Here is an 18,332-nt window from a genome sequence, read left to right as displayed (position 1 = left end):
TGTGTGTGTGTGTGTGTGTGTGTGTGTGTGTGTGTGTGTGTGTGTGTGTGTGTGTGTGTGTGTGTGTGTGTGTGTCTGATTTAAGCTAAATCAGAGAGAGAGGAAGTGGACACAGGATTCAAGCAGCAGCCCAATGTCATATGACAGCAAACAAATTGTATGCATGAGTGTGTGTGTGTGTGTGTGTGCGTCTGTGTGTGAGTGTGTGTTGTGGGGATAACCACATGGGGCTTTCTCACGTTCTGTTTACAGCTGTGAATGGTTCCAGACACTGGGGCCCTCTGCCCTTTACACTACGACCACTGGGAGCTGAGGGGGGATGAGCAAATGATGTGAAAGAACACAGCGACGGGCACAAAGTCTCAACCGGGGAGCGGTCCAACGTGAGCTTCACATCTGCTGACAGAAGCACAGGCTCAACAAGTTTCTGCATGGAAACAAAACATGTCTCCTCAATCCTTTAAACTTTTAAACCTGTCTCTGAGTCTCAGCATTTTAGAGAGCCTTCATAATATCAGCAAATGTTAAACCTAAGGGTCGCGGAACAAGAAGGATGTTTTTGCTTTCATTTACAGTTTGAAGATTGCTGAACAGACAAGAGTCAGCAGGCTCTGCAAAAGCAGCCAGAATAAGATCTTGTGGCATCCCAGGGCCCACTGCCAATGATCTGATGATGCATTATTTATCTTTATAAACAAACACACACATCCAAGGGCAGCTAGGAATCTGTTATGAAACAAAACTACTTGACCCATTACATTCCCGACTAACTGGACAAGAACTGAAATCTTAGCGAGCTTTTGTGTCTAATTTTAGGTAACTGTGTCTTATTAGACTTCATATGAGTCACATTCACCTGATAAGTCCAGGACAATGTCTCATTTCAAGAAATTAAAAGACAAAAATTATGCCTGAAATGCTTGAAACTGTGAAAATATCTGACAATGGGTTAAGAAAGACAAGTCAAGTTTTTAAAAAAACAAGCTTTAATTCCTCTACTTTTAATACCTTGTCAGGTGAATGAGGCTCATATTAAGTGTGAGATGACTTTTTAAAAAAAAATCAGACATAAACAATTGCTCATGTTTCAGTTTTGCAGATGGATGCATGGAATTATTAATGTAGCATCTATTCACTAAACATAAGTGTCAAAAGTTCCGGGTTTTTTTTTCCAAATCTGCAGCATGATTAGTTGTGGGTTGTCACCAGAAAACACTCTGGTGCTCTTGTTCTTATAGAGGAATGAATATTGCCAAATTTATTTATTTTCAATAAATTTCCTCCAAAACGTGCCGTGCCTAAGCACGATTGCCCCCCTGCAGCGCTGTCCCCCAGCTGTAGAGTACAGCCGGCGGTCACACTACCCCTGTATGAACCAGACTTTAGCGGGTATCACAGACGCGCACAGCCCGCCTACGTCATCGTGAAGCATTTGTTTACATGAAGCGGGATCTCATCAGAGTCAGCACAATGAGACACAGAGAGCTCTGCTACAACTTTAGAGACTTTTGGACTTATATTAAGTCGTTTTCACCCGACACAGCCCTCTAACACCCCCACTTTGTTTAAATTGATTGTCGAGAGATGCGCTCGCTGTGATTATACGTAATGGGTCGCACGCGCTGTCCGCGTGCTTGTGCTCGTGCATGAAGTAAACTATGCCGAAGCCCACCTCGTGCCGAAGCACGGAAGGGAATCGTGCTTGAGCACGGTACAGTTGCGGTCACACTGGCCATTCCAAACGTGCTTTACAGCTGAAGCGTGCTTAGGCACGGCACGATTGGCCAGTGTGACCGCATCCTTAGAGCTCCCCCTGCTGACTGGCTGCACTAAAGGTCAAAAACCCAGCCTCACTAATGTTAACAGATGGAACTGAGGCCAAACTATAAAAACAGAGCAAGCATATTTTTCTTAAGCTAGTTTTTATTGCTGAAAATTCAGCAATGCATTTACAGCATATGTTCTTCTGTTACGAAAAAAAATCTTCCTCTTCTTCTTTATCTTCCACCTGTTTTTTTGTCCCCCTACTCCTACAAACTTCAACCAATTTTCATTGTTCAAACTGAACTGTACTTTTAGAGATATTTCACATTTTATGCGATTTCTGCCTTATAGAGATGAATGGGAAATTTTCAAAATTTTCTCCCTTCAGGACATTTTTGGGCCTGCTTCAAACCCTTCTCATTAAGTCATATATTCACCTAGAAACTTCATTCAATCTTCAGAATATTCAGCTATCTTTTGGCTTTATTCAGCGGCTTCCAAATTCTCCCTAGCATTCATAGTGTCTTCACAATGACCCTTTAAAGGTCATGATGCATTCAGCCCTTCAAGCCATTTAACATTGGTGTGTATTGGACGGAATGTTTCAGCTTAGAGTGGGAGATTCAAACGACAGAGTGGGGAGAGGGGGAAACAAAACCTGGAAACTCTCTGGAAATACTGTCGCTATGGCCACATTATTTGCCCCACCAAAACATATAGGGTATCAAAACTTAGGTAATTGTGTCCAGCTTCTGACAAAGTGGTTATAAAGCAAAAGGATGGCGTACTTAACCACAAAAAGGTCGACTGTCAGGAAAAGTAAAAAATCGCCCCATCTACTCCAATGTTAATTTCTGAGGGATTCCCTCAGAGATCAGTGTCTCACTCATTTGTATCTCGCCATCAAGGCTACATTTCTGGGTCTATAGACATGAAGCTAACATGGACAGCTTCCTCAGGGTCTCACCATGGCATCTGGCTTCAGATGGGCCTCAGCTGACAGGTTTACATGATTAAACTTACACACAGCACACAAAGTATCACACCTACACAGCATTTTCAAGGTCAGACTTCCATTTTCCCTCAGTCAGTTCATTATTTCCATAGATATTCTTTAAAATTTAATTGATTCCTTTAATTTTTGAACTAATTCAGCCATTTAAACTTTTAAATTCATTCATCTATTTCTTTGATTCATCCTTTCATTTCCTATCATCCAAGAGTTCATGGCAGACTCCTTCAGCGTTCTGCTTTAGCAGTTCAGCACAAGCTTTTCAGGACTTCATTCAACTTTTTTCACATATCTTTAGTCATTCATCTTCAGCATTCTGCATTAGCAGTTCAGCACAAGCTGCTTTAGCATTCTGTATTCACAGCACAATTTCTTCAGAAATTGCTTTTTGAGTTATAGTTTAAAGTCCAGTTGTTTTTCCGAGCAGTTTCCTACGTTAGTGACGAAATATCTCAAATTCAAAGATTGGGACACCCACATTTTTCTCATATTCATGAAGCCATGCTAAGTTTTGAGAAAAGCCCTAACCCTGACTCATTTTGGTGATTAATCAGTCAGATAAACCTCAAAAACAAACCAGATGACCGAACCTCAAATATGCCACTTTATATCCCCTGTGTGTCTGACATTGTTCAGGGATGTGGAGCAGCTCTGCTCAGCGGCAGGAGGCAGAGAGTATTTACGTCACAGTCAGTCATGAGACAGCCACAGCAGATCCAGGCCTGCTGGACTCCACAGCTGGACCTCTGCTCAAAAACAGAGTGAGATCTGAGGCGCTGCCAGAAGAGGTCAAACAGCACTGTTTGATACACAGGCTTCAGAGAGGGTGAGTCAATGAGAGAGAGCGTAAAGCCAGAGACTTCTCCAGCTTTTAACTGCTGAGTGCAGAGTGTATTGTCTCGACTTACGGGAACAGCTGCCATCAGGGTGGGCTGCAGGACGCTGGTGTCTCCCTTGCTTCCTTTCTTGATTTTAGTTGACTTGATGGGAAAAAGAAGCGACATCATAATTATGTGGTTAGATGAGGTTAAACTGAAATGTTCCCAGAAGCAAAAGACTAAGCAGGAAGCTAAACTGTATTCCAACATGCAAAACAAACAGATGCAATGGAAATGAAACTTTCATTTAAAAGATAAAAGTTAGTTTTAAAATGTCATATTGGTGTGGTTGTGGTTGCTTTTTTGAATAATATTGTTAAATGACCAGATACAGTGGTGGAAAAAAGTTTTCAGACACCCCTTGCATTAAGAATCACTCCAAGGTTTTTAAGTGTGATTCCTTCAAGTAAAGCCACAGCTAAGCAAATCCTAAAAAAGACATCAAACGTGTAAAAGTGATTGTTTCCTTAAGAATATGTAAGAAATTTTGAGTGTTGGCTCATTTTGACACGAGTGATTAACTAATGAAGGTCAAGACTTTGACTAAAAGACAGTTTTTGTTGTTTCGCATTGTATCTGAATAAAGCCAGCATATTCTAAATATGTTTTGAGACAAACATGTCTAAAACAAGGAACCTAATGCAGCAAACATGCCTGAAGATAAAGATCCTCAGCTAGGAAGGGTACAGGTGCTGCCAGATAGCCAGAAAGTGTAGACGCAGTCCTTCAGCAGTTGGATCCACTCAGCAGAAATACAGACCAACCAACAGCTTGGAAGACAAATCAAGATCTGTGTGTCCAAAGGTTTCTCCAGCAAAAAATAACTGCATCCTGATCTGCATATGCAGGGAAACTGGTGACTGACATCCCAGAAGCCACTATATCAGGGTAAAGGGGCGCATGAGTGCTGTTGGTCATCTCCCTGCCTGTGGTGGTTCATTGAACTCCAGCAAGTATTATGCCATTCTCCAGCCCCACATGCTCCCTTCTGCAGATGCCCGGTTCTGAACAGATCAAAACTGGATGTTTCAACAACACAATGGCCTTTGCCACACATTCAGGGCCAAGAGAAATTAGCTGCAGGAGCCCAGGATCCAGGTCTAAGAGTGGCCAGCTTGATCCCGATTAAAAACCTGTGGTGGATTGTTCAAAGGTCTGTTTCAAAGTTCAAAACAAAGAATTAAAAGGAGTCATTTAAGTAGACTGGGACAAGCTGACCCCTCAACAGTGTTTTCACACTGTGAAAACTGGTGCACACACTGGAACACTGGTGGAGAACACGCCAGCCAAGATTAGGGCTCAGCTGCATGCTAATGACAGGACTACTAAATATTCATTTGATGATGCAATAATTTATTTAATTGGTCAGTTTGAACACATTCTCTGTCTTTTGTTAATTTTGACTGGGACAATATTGAGAACTGACATAGTTAAACTGTCAAGAATTAGGCGTTATTAGTTTTTCTGGTAAAAATTAAACAAAAAAATCATTTGTATTATGTCTGTCTCATGCAGCTGCAGCTTTTGAAACACACACAAAATGTTTTTTCACAAATCTATTAATAAATAAATATTTTATGGTTATATTTGAGATTGTGTAAAATTTTAAGGGTGTCTTAAACCCCTTTTCCACTTCTGACCTTCAAAACAAAATGTTTGTAGAGAAATGTAAGCTGATTTGAAACCTTGGGTGTAAACTGTTTTTTCCTCATCAGCTTGCAGGGACTGCATGAAGGTTGTGATGTGACACAAACAAGTGATGCTTCAGTTTACCTGGTCAGCCAGAGTCTGAGGTGACGAGTAGCCAATCCTGCAGCCATGAGAAACACACACCAGCTCTGCACTGAGCTCCAACACGTGTGCGAGTGGGAGGTAGCCGATGTATGTATCCTCCTCACTGTGAACACATGGACACTGTTTCTGTCAGCTCTGACAGTAATCAGGTCAGAGTCGTTCAATCACTCTGGTTAAATTCATCAAGCAGTGATAAAAGCAGCGATTACAACACGTCTGGTTGAGTATAAATAGTCAGGCTCTCTGGAATCATTAGTCAGATGATAGTGATCTCTCTGGAAGGATTAGGTGTATACAATACAGAGGCCAACTTTCCTTTGTTTGGACTCCTAATGATGGACTTGTCTCAGACTCAGTCCTGGATCCTCGGTATACTCTGGGATCACGTTTCACCACATGCAGGATGAGGAGGTTTACACAACCGTATTACTTAACAGCTATCAATTTCATAAGAAGTCTGATTGATATCGCAACATCCGTGACCCCTCTGACCTCCATCCTTCTCACCCTGACTCCCTCCGTCCCTGTTAGTTTTTCCTCCCTCCTTCCTGCATTTCCTCTCCCGTCCCGTTCCCAAGGGAGCAGAGCTGGTTTTTTGATTTAATGTAAACTCACGTAGAATGTGATTGTATGAGCTGGCTGACTCATTCTTGTGCACGTGCTCAGTTAGCATGGGTATTTTATTCATTTAGCATTTAGTTTGAGCACAACGTTGAGACGGCAGCAGAGATTCATCTGCTCATAAGGAGAGCTGAAAACAGCAGATGAGGGGAAGTTCATGTCCTTACTGTGCTGATATTGTATGATATAAACTGTTTATCTCCTGTTTGAATACACTCTGCTGAGGGTTTTTTTGTTTTACTTTTGGGCTTTTACCCAGTTTGTGAAATACCCAGCCCCACCCTAACTAGTGCTCCAGTACCAGGCTGAAGTTTTACACAGCATGGAGTACACAAGACCACAAGTAAGCATGTACACACTTTAAACACACATCACTCAGTCTGGCATCATTATCAACAAAGCTGCACAGCTACAGGAACTCAGGACACCCGTGCTTCCCTCTTGTGTGGGTGCATGCTCGCACACATGTACACATACTTGATACGAGCTTTATCAGAGACAATATTCTCCCTAATTATTATGTCTGAAGAAATTATTTACCGTTAATTCAAATAAACATGGCATGCTTTGAAATGGCATTAGTTTTGACAACAGTGAGTGAAAAAAATTATGATATATATACATTTCTCAAGAGACCCCCCCAAATTTTGCACTTGAGGTTATAAGGGGGTCTCTTAGGTCCCAGACCCACCAAGACCCCCTTTTATTTTACACACTGTTTTTATTTATGCGGTTTGGTAAAATACATGGTCAGTTGATGAAACTGATAAAGGTCAGTTGGTGTGACCATTGTTTCTCAAAAAACCTGATACTATACAAAAACGTTATTAAGAATATGATTTTATCAATCCACTACACTGTATAAAACTAGTATTTCAAATGATTTTAAAACAATAGTCAAAGTGGGACTTGGAGTCCCACTCGTGGCGTGCGAAGGAATCACTGATAAAATAAAATCAAGTAAAACTGATTTAAATTAAATTTAAAAAATCAATTAAAACTAGATAAATAAAATACATAACACAATCAAAAATACAAGATTATTTTTAGTTTATGTTGGAAAAGAAATATATATATATATATTTTTGAATCTTAGTGTACCAATGCTAATGTGACATCAGTGTCAGCAGCAGTTTTGTGAATAAAGCCACTGTTGCTTGACCTTTACCAATAATAAATGGTAGTACAGGCTGTGTTAGTGGAGGGTTCATGGCTTCAATCTGGGAAGAATAGAATGGATTAGGTGGAGAATGACTCAAGCATTAAAACCAAAGAGGAGGAGACTAAGACCAGCCAAGGTGCTAACATCAGCGCTGCTAGCATCGGTGATCATGGTGGTACTTGGAGAGCCAAGTCATTTCTGAGGTGGTATCTGGTGTAAAAAGTTTGAGAACCACTACCTTAGACTAAGATCTGTTAGATATATAATCTCATTTTTAAGTATTTAACTTTTTGTTAATATTTGAATTTATGTTATAATGTTAAATTGAGCATTGAGATTTCTTTTTGTCTCAATTGGTCAACAGATCTCAAACTGTTGAATGAGCTAAATTGGTTCTGTTACCAAAAATTAAAACTGGTAAAGCCCTCAAGTGTTTCCATTGAGTACTAGCGCATAATACATCAGTTAAAAAACACATTTAAACCAATTAAACTGCTCAGATTTGTAGAAACAATATGGAGGAGACATCAAACCAGCCAAAACACTACTCATAAAACCTTTAAATGCCCTGAGACCCATTTTTATGCATAAAAACTATATATTTTTGTCATAAACACATTTACTTTAAAACAGAAAAAACATCCAAATTATACTTCTCTCATACAGAGTCACACTGATTTTTGGATTTAATGTTTTTATTTCAAGATCTCTTGTTAAGTGAAATCAACTTGTTGCATAAACAGATGATTTCACTGTGTTTTAAGAAATTTTCTAATTAAACTCAGTGTTCTACCTTGTGTTTTGGCTCCTTTTGCAGTGTGAAAGTTTGCTGATGCTCTCACTGCCATGAATTCTCATCAAAGAAAAGGGAAGTGTGCGCTCCCCCCCTTAAGCTTTTGCATTCCATGTAGGCATGTGGAAGGGCAGGGAGCTCCCAGAACAGAGCCACACCACCATATTCAACTCATTGCAAGCAAATCAAAACATCACTTCTCTAGGGTAAGAGTGTTTCACCCTCTCGGCTTCTTTGCTGATATCTACCATGTGTAAGTCGCTTCTTTCTAAAAAATCTCTTTCTAATTCTTTTTAAATTATTTATCTTGATGGTTATGCCCATGTTTTTTCCAGTTCATTAATTGCCCCATGTTTTGCTGTTCAGCCTACCACAGGTTGGGGATCCGCTCAGCCATGCCTGTGATGCCAGCGACTATGTTGCTGTGGGAGATCATGACACCCTTTGGTATTCCGGTGGATCCGCTGGTGTACATGATGACTGCGATGTCTGAGGGAAGCGGCTGCTTACGCTCACGTGCTGCTGTAATGTGAACAGAGGAAAGACAATAAAGGCATAAGAGAGATGAATCAAACAGAAGTTTATCACTGTACCGCCTTATAACATTACGCAGTGCTTTCTTTAGACTCAACACAGACTAAGATATTACAGCAACACCCAATGATGCTCCCATGTTTAAACAAAGTCCGCATGATCACATTACTTAAAAGTAAGAGCCTCTGTCTGCTCCATTTGTTGTGAGTGTCCAGGAAATATTTCAAAGTGTGTGTCTACTCAGTTTAAGAGTGAATATACAAATGGAAAGCTGTGTTTTTAAACAACAAGGCTTTTCCTGGCACAGCCTTTGTCTGAGTGTTGGACTAAAATAATACCACCTCCCCTGTCCTCTAACTTTCCTACCCATCAGTCTTTTCTGACCCAGTCTTTCCACAGCAGTCCCAGTCATAATTTAACTCAACTTTGTGCACAACTAGAGCAAACTTTTTTAGGTTATCGGGTGATTGTGAACTCTGTCTTTAAACTTCTTATTCATCTGTACACCTGAATCTGTTCTAAAGCTGGATTTATGCAGGTTTTGAGTGCTAAAGTGGAAAACTGAAAAACCAAAGATGTGGGTCATGCTTTGTTTTCATTAGATGTTACCAAATTATACTCAAAGGCTGAGATTCTAAGCCATTTGAAATGGCCGCTGTAGTAGTTAAGAAAAAAAAGAGGTTTCGATGAGACTCTTCTTAATGTGATTTGTGTAACTCATTTATCTACTTACACAGACATTCTGGCATTATTATCCCTTTTTTGTGGGATGATCCTGTGTTGTTTGGAACAAGACCAAATTCTTTTGATTCTCATTGTGTGGCTCTTTTTGCCTTTGTTTTTGTCAATGGATTGTTTGTGTTTTTTGTGAGTGACAACCATAGATTGTAAACAAAAAAAAAAGATGTTATCTTGCTCAGCTTGAAGTGAGGTCGCCACAAAAACTGCTCCCCCTGATGGCTGGCTGCAGTATAGGTCAAAAAATCTGGCTCTCCAGTCATTCCAGATGGGCTGTGGTCAAACTTTAAAAAATGAATACACATCAAAACGTTTCTTACGTCTGATTGCCATGGTAATTTGAAAATATTGTTGAGCTGCCTTGTATTCAAGTCCTTTTTTTGGAAGAGTTTCATTTTCATTAGTTACAAGAGGGTTAAAAACGAGGCTTTATGTCACGTTTACTGATGATTGACAGCTGCCGTTCTCATGCATTTTTTTCAGGGATTGAAAAATATGTCAAGAGGTAGAGTCAAGAGGTGATTTGACTCTCGAAAGAAAAAAAAAAAAAAATTTGTCACCCAGCTCTCAGAATCCCTATCAGTCTCTACTGCGCAGACTCTGGCTGCACAACTGCTACCAATGGCTGCGCATGTGAGGGCTTCAAAACCATACAATAATAAATGGGGGAGCCACGCTGTTCACTCTAGACACAGTCTATGGTGACAACATCCAGGGTCAAAAAAGGAGAAGAGCAAATGGATGAAGAGCAAAAACTGTAGTTCCTCAAATTTTAACTGTAACTCATTTTTCTAGATCAAAATACAACAAACTGACAACCAACGTGGCTCAAGATCTTGGTCCTTGTTTCCACAAAACCCGTTAACTTCTTTGGTCAATATCCAGACACCAAAAAAACACCAAAGAAGTCTCACAACCACCTATCTGCTTGCAGGAAAAACTGATTTGTCTTTTTCCCCTCTGTTCAGCAGCATGTAGATTAAATAAAAAATAAAAAGAAGGATGATGTGTGGGTGCAGCCCTTAACATAACAAACAGAGAGTAAAGGGAGGCAGAAATCAGAGGAAATGATACGTAAATACTCTCAAGTCACAACGGGATGTCCTCCCTTCCTCCTGTTTCCTCTTTCACGACTCAGAGTTGATGTCATGTGAAGTTATTCATCTAAAATGTAAACAAAAACCTCTCCTATATCCCAGTGCTGTCCTCCCTTCCTAAATCTACTTCTCTGCGTTTTTATCTGCATGTGACACAGTCGGCTCCTCTAGTTTTGGGTCATACAGTTCAATCAGGCGCAGAGAGGAGTCAGAGATCTTTCCTCATCCATCTAATCCCCGAGCTGAACGAGCATCATATCAACATTAATCTGACACAGATGGGAACACTTCCTTATTCACATGACCTAATGGGACTGAAACCAACCCTGACCAGATGAGTCCAGTCCACCATCTGGAGATTTAGACAATGCTAATCATGTCAATAAGGCGAGACGGATGCAGAAGATGGGGTGAAGCACTGGATCTCAAACTGTATGAAAGTGGTTTTTCAGGCTGAAACTGGATTTCTGATTTAATAGTGGATATGTTTCGTTTTTTCTTTTAAGATAAGCTGAGCTCCTTCTGCTTTTTCATCTTCCTGATCAATGAAAGAAACTGATCTTCTCGTGACATACTTACATTTCACAGATTTAAAGTTTGCTGAGATAAAATGATGCCAATTTGTTGAAGCAAAATCAAAAGATACATGTAAATAAAATAAATGTAGATCATTGCTAATGTTAGCAGGGATGTCATCATTGCTTTTGCATTTAACACAGACTGTTTTCTTGCCTATATCAGAGTCTACTTATCAGTGATTGGTAAATGGTGTAGAGTTTTTACTGCACAACTCCACTGAATTATGCATTTTTATGTGATTTTCTTTACAGCAAATGGAGTTAGATGCAATAATAAGGGAAAAATCTAAATACACACAAGCTTACCATTCTCAGGTCTGACCCCCAGCTTCTGAACAGCAGCCATGTTGTGGACACTGATGCCGCGTGCGTAGCTGGGCCATGACGTTGGTGTGCTGTCCACTACAATGATATGCTGCAGCTTCGGGATTTCAAGCAGGATGGCCTGAATCACGACACAAAAATGTAAACACGAGCACAATTATGCCAAGCATTCACGTGCAGTGACAAAACCCAGGTTCCTCCTTAACTAATAAAACCCAAGAGCTTCTTCTTCATCAGTATTTGGTCTGAGAGGGGCTGTATGAGACAGAGCAGAGGAGCTGTGTTTATGTCACGGAGATAAAAGCAGAGATGAACTGTTGGAGAACCATGGGGCCAAACTTGAAAATAGTCATTGACATCCAGCACGTGCACTTTTCCACATTTTTACGACTCTTTGATGATGCACTCGACCTGTACTTCCCTTAAATCAGCATTTCTGAGATACCTCAGGGTCTCTCTGACAGATAACAGCAGCCTTCACGTTCTGTGGTCATGTGCACCAGAATGATTTTGATCACAGGAACCATAAAAGACCTTACACCATTCATGTCAAACCATTGTGCTTAGCTCAGAGAGAAAATACTGTTTTATGAGTTGGTGTGCATCTTTACCTTGAGCCTCGTCTCCAGGAGCTCTCTGCTGGTGATGATGTGGGTGACCTGAGTCTCATTCAGTCCGTGAGCGATTGCTGGACCTCCCAGTGTGGAGTAAAGGGTGATCACTGTGAAAAATACCCCCCCCCCAGAACACTTTAATCCAAATACTGACAAGAATTATTTCTTTGGTGCATTTACACAACCATCACACTATCACACGAACCATGACTTATCAAGTCCAGACTTTATCTTCGAGATAAACAAGAAGAGACTCCTTAAAGTTTCTAGAGAATTTAAGGACATGGTTTCTACTGAAGTTCACTCGAGTTCCCCAATCCTGCACGTCTCTCACTGAAAGTAGTTCTCTCTACATCAGACAGGAGAGGTGGTCTCAGGGAGCAGAACAGGACTCAAAGAGGTAGAATCAATCACTGTGTAATGTAATAAAAGAAAACTGTACTTGTTTTCTTTTATTAAGACTTCTTTCAAGAAAGTTTTCTAACCACACTGTCAGAGTTTTTATTCATTCAGGCATCATTTTTGGCTTACAAAGTCTTGAAACGAGACATTTTTCTGGACTTTCTGGGCACATGTAGGCCTGGGACGATAGTCAATGATTCAATAAATGAAATGACCGCAATAATTTTGCCGGCCTCAATATATCGCCATGTGCGGGCATGTTTGTTTTTGTAATTTAGAATGAAGCTGATGAGGATGATGAAGCCTCATGGATGAGAGGAGAAATGTCTTTACAAACTCTAAACAGCCCAGTTGCCTCGGTTTGGAGCATTTAGATAACTCTGACCTGGTTGAATAAGAATTTACATGGACACAGAGAGTGTAGTTCACAAAAGAAATGCTGCCCTTTAACACAATTTTTTTTTTTATTCAAGTGCAAATTTCATTTTAGTTGTTTTTTTTTTATTTTTATTTTTTTTGGGGGGGGGGGGGGGGGGGGTTGAAAGTTTATTGATATTCCAATTACATAAGTAAAAACACTCTTGAAAAATAAAAGTTTACTGATTTGGAAGGGTTTATTACATTATTATGATATAAAATTTTATATAAGTGGTTAATTTTTGTCTCAAAACAATATTGCCAATAATAACATTTATCATCAATAATTGTAGGACAAGACCCTCTCCCCCTTCTTCTGACATATGTGGCTCATATTGGATCTCATTCACTAATAATTGTGCAGAAATGTTCTTAATCTGCATGAAATCAGTGTGTACACAAAATCCCTGTCAGTTTCCCGACATTTGGGTGCCAGACAATTTTGTTTTGAACACCTTGGCTAGTGAGTCAGAATAATCCTTAACTGAGAGGCGTGTCATCAAACTGTGACATTTTACTTTGTACATTGTTATATTTTTTAAATCTGAACACAGTATTTAATTTGAAATATGAGATTTTAAGTATGAGAACAGTGAAAAGGCGTCAATTTCATGGTAATGTAATACATTTAGTCAATTCACAGTCTTTACTACCGAATTCTTATTAAAAGGCTTTTTTCTTGTACCGACAGTGGTTTTAGGATGTCATGCATTAAGTTAAAAAAATATGTGTTTACAGTTTCTGAGAAAGTTGGTTGTCATCATTTGTGCATATGCACGGTCTGAGGTGTACTTTTGTTCGAAATGTAAGAATTAGTGCTGTAAGAATATAATGCTAAATCTCAGATTTGTGCTTCAAACATTCATACACAATGGTAGTGAATGAGGCCTATTGAGTCCAATAAGATCCAACTAAAAACAGGACCAAGACACTTGCTTAGATTTTTTTTATTTCATATTTCTGCCAAAGCAGACACTATATTTTTTGTTAAACAAATATTACTTTGAGAAAGTAATATTTTAGCTCTTGTGTGTGATTAATTGCTGTCACTAAGTCATATTGTATAATTTATGTCTTTTTTGTGTTCAAACAAATCACCCTCATAAAGACGTATATAACTATAGTATTTTAAACTAATTGAATAAAATTGAACTGCCTGAATTTGGATACTCTCCCTGGTAAGAGTTCATCTTTTTCACTGATTAATACAAACAACACAAAGCATTCTTCTGTGTAATGTGCGGTGTGGTAAGACTCACTGACTCACTCATTGTATGTCATCTAAGAAGTCACAGTTCTTGGAATTTACCAACAGATTATTGTTTTTTTCCCATGATCTACATCATATCTACACCATTTCCCCAAAATGTCCTCATGATGTTTGAAGCAAATTTAAAGGAAATATGTTTCCACAGAATTAAACTCAGAGCCATGGTTATATGTAGTGGCTCGTTGGGCTGTGCGGAGATACAGATATGAAAGATGTTGAAATAGCCTCAGAGTTAACTCAAATTTTCCATTTGGTTGAGACTGGTGCTATTTCTGTGTGTGGCTGTATTTATGGTTTGTTTGGAAGTTTTACTTTAAAATCTATTGTGTCATACTCCTTGGGGTTTTTTCATCTGTTGGAGGCACAAAAAAAAGAGATGTGGATATTTCCAACATGGAGACAGAAGATAAAGCACATAAACAACATTCCTTTACACTGCTTTAGTGAAATGTCAACGTGTGTATGTGCAGAGTCAACATACAGACAGTGAAGCATGTGCAGTGATGGAGATGCTACGTGCACTCAGTCTACACCACTCTGGTTTCTTATTTGGCTCCACCAACATTGATGACATCATCAGCCTTCTCAAGAGGCCTTTAAGCCAATGGGACTGGAACTCTCGCTGCCTAAGATGCTCTTTGGGGATACAAACAATGCTGGTATGTGAGGGAGTGTGTGTGTTGTGACTAAGTGCATATGTCAGATGGTCACTGGTATGTCTGCTAGCAAACGTGCACACATGGGAGCAGAGGATATTAAAGTAAATGCAAAGTTTGAGCATTTTTGTCTGTTATTTTAGGGAGGACTACCTTGGCTTCCTTAACTCTGGAAAACTGTGATGACATTTTGGATGATAGAGAAAAAACCCTGTCGTGATACACACATTAATGAACTAAGCATATCCAGTACCATGCGCTTTTACAAGTTGACAAACAGCCTCTGTTTTTGAAGCTTTTCATATGAAGATTACAAGATATGGCAGGTTTAAACTTAAATTTCAGTTTTTTCTAAATATCTGCAAAGTTTTTGTTGCCACATTTGTCACATCATTAGAGGGCATGTGCCATTGCAGCTGTTTGTTCAGAGGCTAACTTGTTGCCTGTTTCTGGACTGTTTGAAAATTAGGTTTATCTGGCATTTCTAAAGCAGTGACTTCCACCTTTGGGCTTTGGTATCACCGAAAGACCGAGTCCATATTTTATATAATCAATTCAACTTTTTTGGCCAAGACCTAAAATCAATCCAGAAAGAATCATTTCATTACCTACAGATGTAGCCCATGTTAATCTCAATGTAGTTGACGGCTAGCTTGAGCTTTATCTGACAGAATTGAAATAGTATGAAAGCAAGGCCACTGTACCGAGTACCGCCATCTAAAAGAAAGAAACATCACCAAGCTGAATGAGAATCATCCAGGGCTCCGTGCACTTGAGGACTACGCGGCTTTTACACATGCTAAACCTGCATGAAGGAGCCAAAAAGACCGTGTCTTATTTACAGAGTTTGTGCAAAGGATTACATGCATCACAAAGTGCACTGTAGAGCAGCAAGCTTCATTTTGCAGCGGGCATTCAACAAAATATGTCTTTCTTTACGCTAATGCAGCTCAGTGCAAAAACAACTAACTAACTTACAATAGCACAAACAGGACTGTACAATTGGCATGTTATTCTGTTAATGTTGTCAATCGAAGCTCCAGTCTGTCTGTTTTTTAATCACGAATATCATAAATCCCCTTAATCATAGACAAGAGGACTTTGTTTCTCCTTCTAGATTATCATACATGCATGTCTATTGTATTTTTTGGACTATAAGTCGAACTTTTTCGTAGGTTTGTTGGCCTGGGACTTATAGACAGGGGTGACTTTTATATCTAAATGTACACAGTTTAACATGAATCAAGGAGTAAACATTACCTGAGCAGGGTGAGCAACATTTTCCACTCCTTGCTCCCAAATACGTTGCTCCCCGTTTAAAGTCCCACCATGTCGCTCAGCGTATTACAGCTCAGCGCTCAACCAAGATTACATCCTGTTCTGCTCAAAAAACATGTTCTGATTATGATTCTAGGGGGTTGTGTCATTATTTTCCCTGACTCCTTGTCTGTTATTCCATTATAGCGAGTGTGCATGTCTGTGTGTGTGTGCATTTTTGATTGTCTGTGTACATATCAGGGCCGCCTGTTGTTCTATGTGCTATTCTGTTGTTGAATAACTTGCCTTTCCAGATTAAATTTATGCTCTTGGTCTTGGATGTTGTGTAATTAATTTCTAATTAATGTGACTTATAGTCCGATGCAACTTACACATGATTTTTCCTCTTTATGAGGCTTTTTTGACTGATGCAACTTAAACTCAGAGCGACTTTTAGTGCAGGAAATACAATAGATAGAAGTCAGGGCCATCAGGAATAGAGTGCACAGTGCAGCTCTGCACAGCAGAGAGAGCAGATGCTAATGTCTCAATCACACAAAATCTTCAGGAAACTGCACAGAGCTGCAGAACTCTGTTTGCATTTTTTGAGGCTTGAAAACGGGCTGTGAATTTGGCATCAAGCAAATCTGAGGAGTGAAAGAATAATGATTCTTGATTCTGTTAGTGGCTGCAATCCAATTTTATTGAATGCAGCTCAATGTTTATTCTACTGTTTTCTTTTTGCTTTATGCTGTGATGAATTTGTACTTTGCACAGAAAAAGAAAAGAGAAAGTTCTTAAAGTGACCCATCAAAACATCAGTAAGCACAGGGCCAGAAATCAAGGTAGTGAGACACAGAAAAACATACAGTGACACATATATAACCTCCCGTCCCCATACTGATACAGACACATGGGTTTATGGGACAGGGCTTAGTGACATCACAATCTTGCGTCATGGAGCGTCTTTCCTTCCTGCTCTGCTGATATGTGTGTGTTTGTGAGTGTGTGTGGATGAGGGCCGTGACACCTCCAGCCGTGAGATCTAAACACTTGTTGGACCCCAGCTTGACTGGAACACACACACACACACTTACACACACACGATTATCACAATGAAACAAAATGTTTCAAGATCCACACTCCACAAAAACAGCGACATGTCAGCCTTGGTCCCACTGAGTCCTTCAGTTAAGAGTATGTTTTATTTTTATTTTTTTTCGAGGGTCTCAGGAGTGAAATATCAACAACTCCAAAGAAAAACATGAAATCCCTCGCCTGTCATCATAAGACTTAATACCAAGCCATCACAACTAAGGGAGAGAGCCATGCTCTGCAGCATGCCAGGTCTCATTGTTTCACTCACTTATTATTGTTCGCGCAAATCTCCACAAATGAGCACATTCACATTTCAGTACAGAGGCAATAAGCTGCTGATATATAATCAACACACAGACTCACACACATGCACGCACACTGAGTGTTTGAGTTCATTGGGGGCCTTTGGCTGACTCCTTGATGCCTCTGTCAACATCAGATGCTCACGTAGACCCTCTCCCCCCTCTTCTGACGCCATAGCCCCTCACTTCTCTCCCTCTCTTTCCTCTCCTCCAACCTTTAACTCCTCTTTTTTCCTCCTCCATGTGTTACCCCTGCCTCCGGGCCTTCACTGTCTCAGTGTTTGTGTTTGCAAGCCTGAAACATGCTTTATGAAGATTTGAATCCGCTCGTACATCCAGCGTGCTTATAAAGCACGACACTTTAATGGAGCATAGAGTAAAGCTTGCAGAGAAAATGAAGGGTCCTTCAAGGACAGTTTCACAGATATAATGAGTTCATTAGAAGCTCAAAGTAAGCAAGACAGAATTTTTTTTGGAAGATAATGTTTGGGATTGAATAAGAAGGACATTCCTTAGGACAGCTGTACTGCTTTCTGTGAGTTCAAAATGCAACACTTAGAAGTTTGTGGTGTTCACTTATCCTTCATCATCGCCTGTGTTACGCCACCAAGCTACGCGGCCTACCCAAGCTTCGCGGGCCCACACCTAGCCAAGCGGGTAACCTTACCGGCTCCTGTGTTTTCCCTTGCGTGTTGTCGTGAACCTGGACGTGTTGGCTGCCTTACCCTGCATGTATGCAGCATGTCCCTGTTCTGGAGGGGGTTTGTCTGTGTGGTCACTCACCCCGGTCGACCATCCTCTCACCCGGACCAGCCCGTCCTCGATCCGTCCGTCGTCTTCTCGGCTACGTCGGTCCTTTGACCGGCCAGCCCGCTCTCTCGTGTTCTTGTTCAGATTTAAAAATGTGTATTTACAGTTTTCATTCTGTGGGGTGACCAACTGTGCTGCCATCTCCAGTTTGTTTCTTCTGCCGTCGCGTCTCTTCTCCAGACAGAGCCAAAACCTCAAAAGTCCGAGCTAC

At 40.2% G+C, this 18,332-nt stretch overlaps 1 protein-coding gene across 1 annotated transcript in view; it reads right to left on the bottom strand.

Moving 5' to 3' along the window:
• The window catches only part of acsl3a (acyl-CoA synthetase long chain family member 3a), a 44,787-nt gene that overhangs the window by 10,977 nt on the left and 15,478 nt on the right, over nucleotides 1–18,332 (bottom strand). Inside the window, exons 4-8 of the mRNA XM_074679605.1 lie at nucleotides 11,907–12,016; nucleotides 11,278–11,416; nucleotides 8,396–8,546; nucleotides 5,428–5,551; nucleotides 3,685–3,756 (exon numbers count right to left, since the gene is read on the bottom strand). Coding sequence (XP_074535706.1) covers nucleotides 3,685–3,756; nucleotides 5,428–5,551; nucleotides 8,396–8,546; nucleotides 11,278–11,416; nucleotides 11,907–12,016 — 596 coding nt within the window. The remainder of the gene's footprint in view (nucleotides 1–3,684; nucleotides 3,757–5,427; nucleotides 5,552–8,395; nucleotides 8,547–11,277; nucleotides 11,417–11,906; nucleotides 12,017–18,332) is intronic.

This window comes from Halichoeres trimaculatus, unplaced genomic scaffold (genome assembly GCF_033239565.1).
Source record: "Halichoeres trimaculatus isolate MK-OKI-2021-1 unplaced genomic scaffold, fHalTri1.1 fHalTri1_scaffold_9, whole genome shotgun sequence".
NCBI classification, from domain to species: domain Eukaryota; kingdom Metazoa; phylum Chordata; class Actinopteri; order Labriformes; family Labridae; genus Halichoeres; species Halichoeres trimaculatus.
Note: the sequence above shows the minus strand (reverse complement) of the source record. Positions and strands in the feature narration are given on the sequence as shown.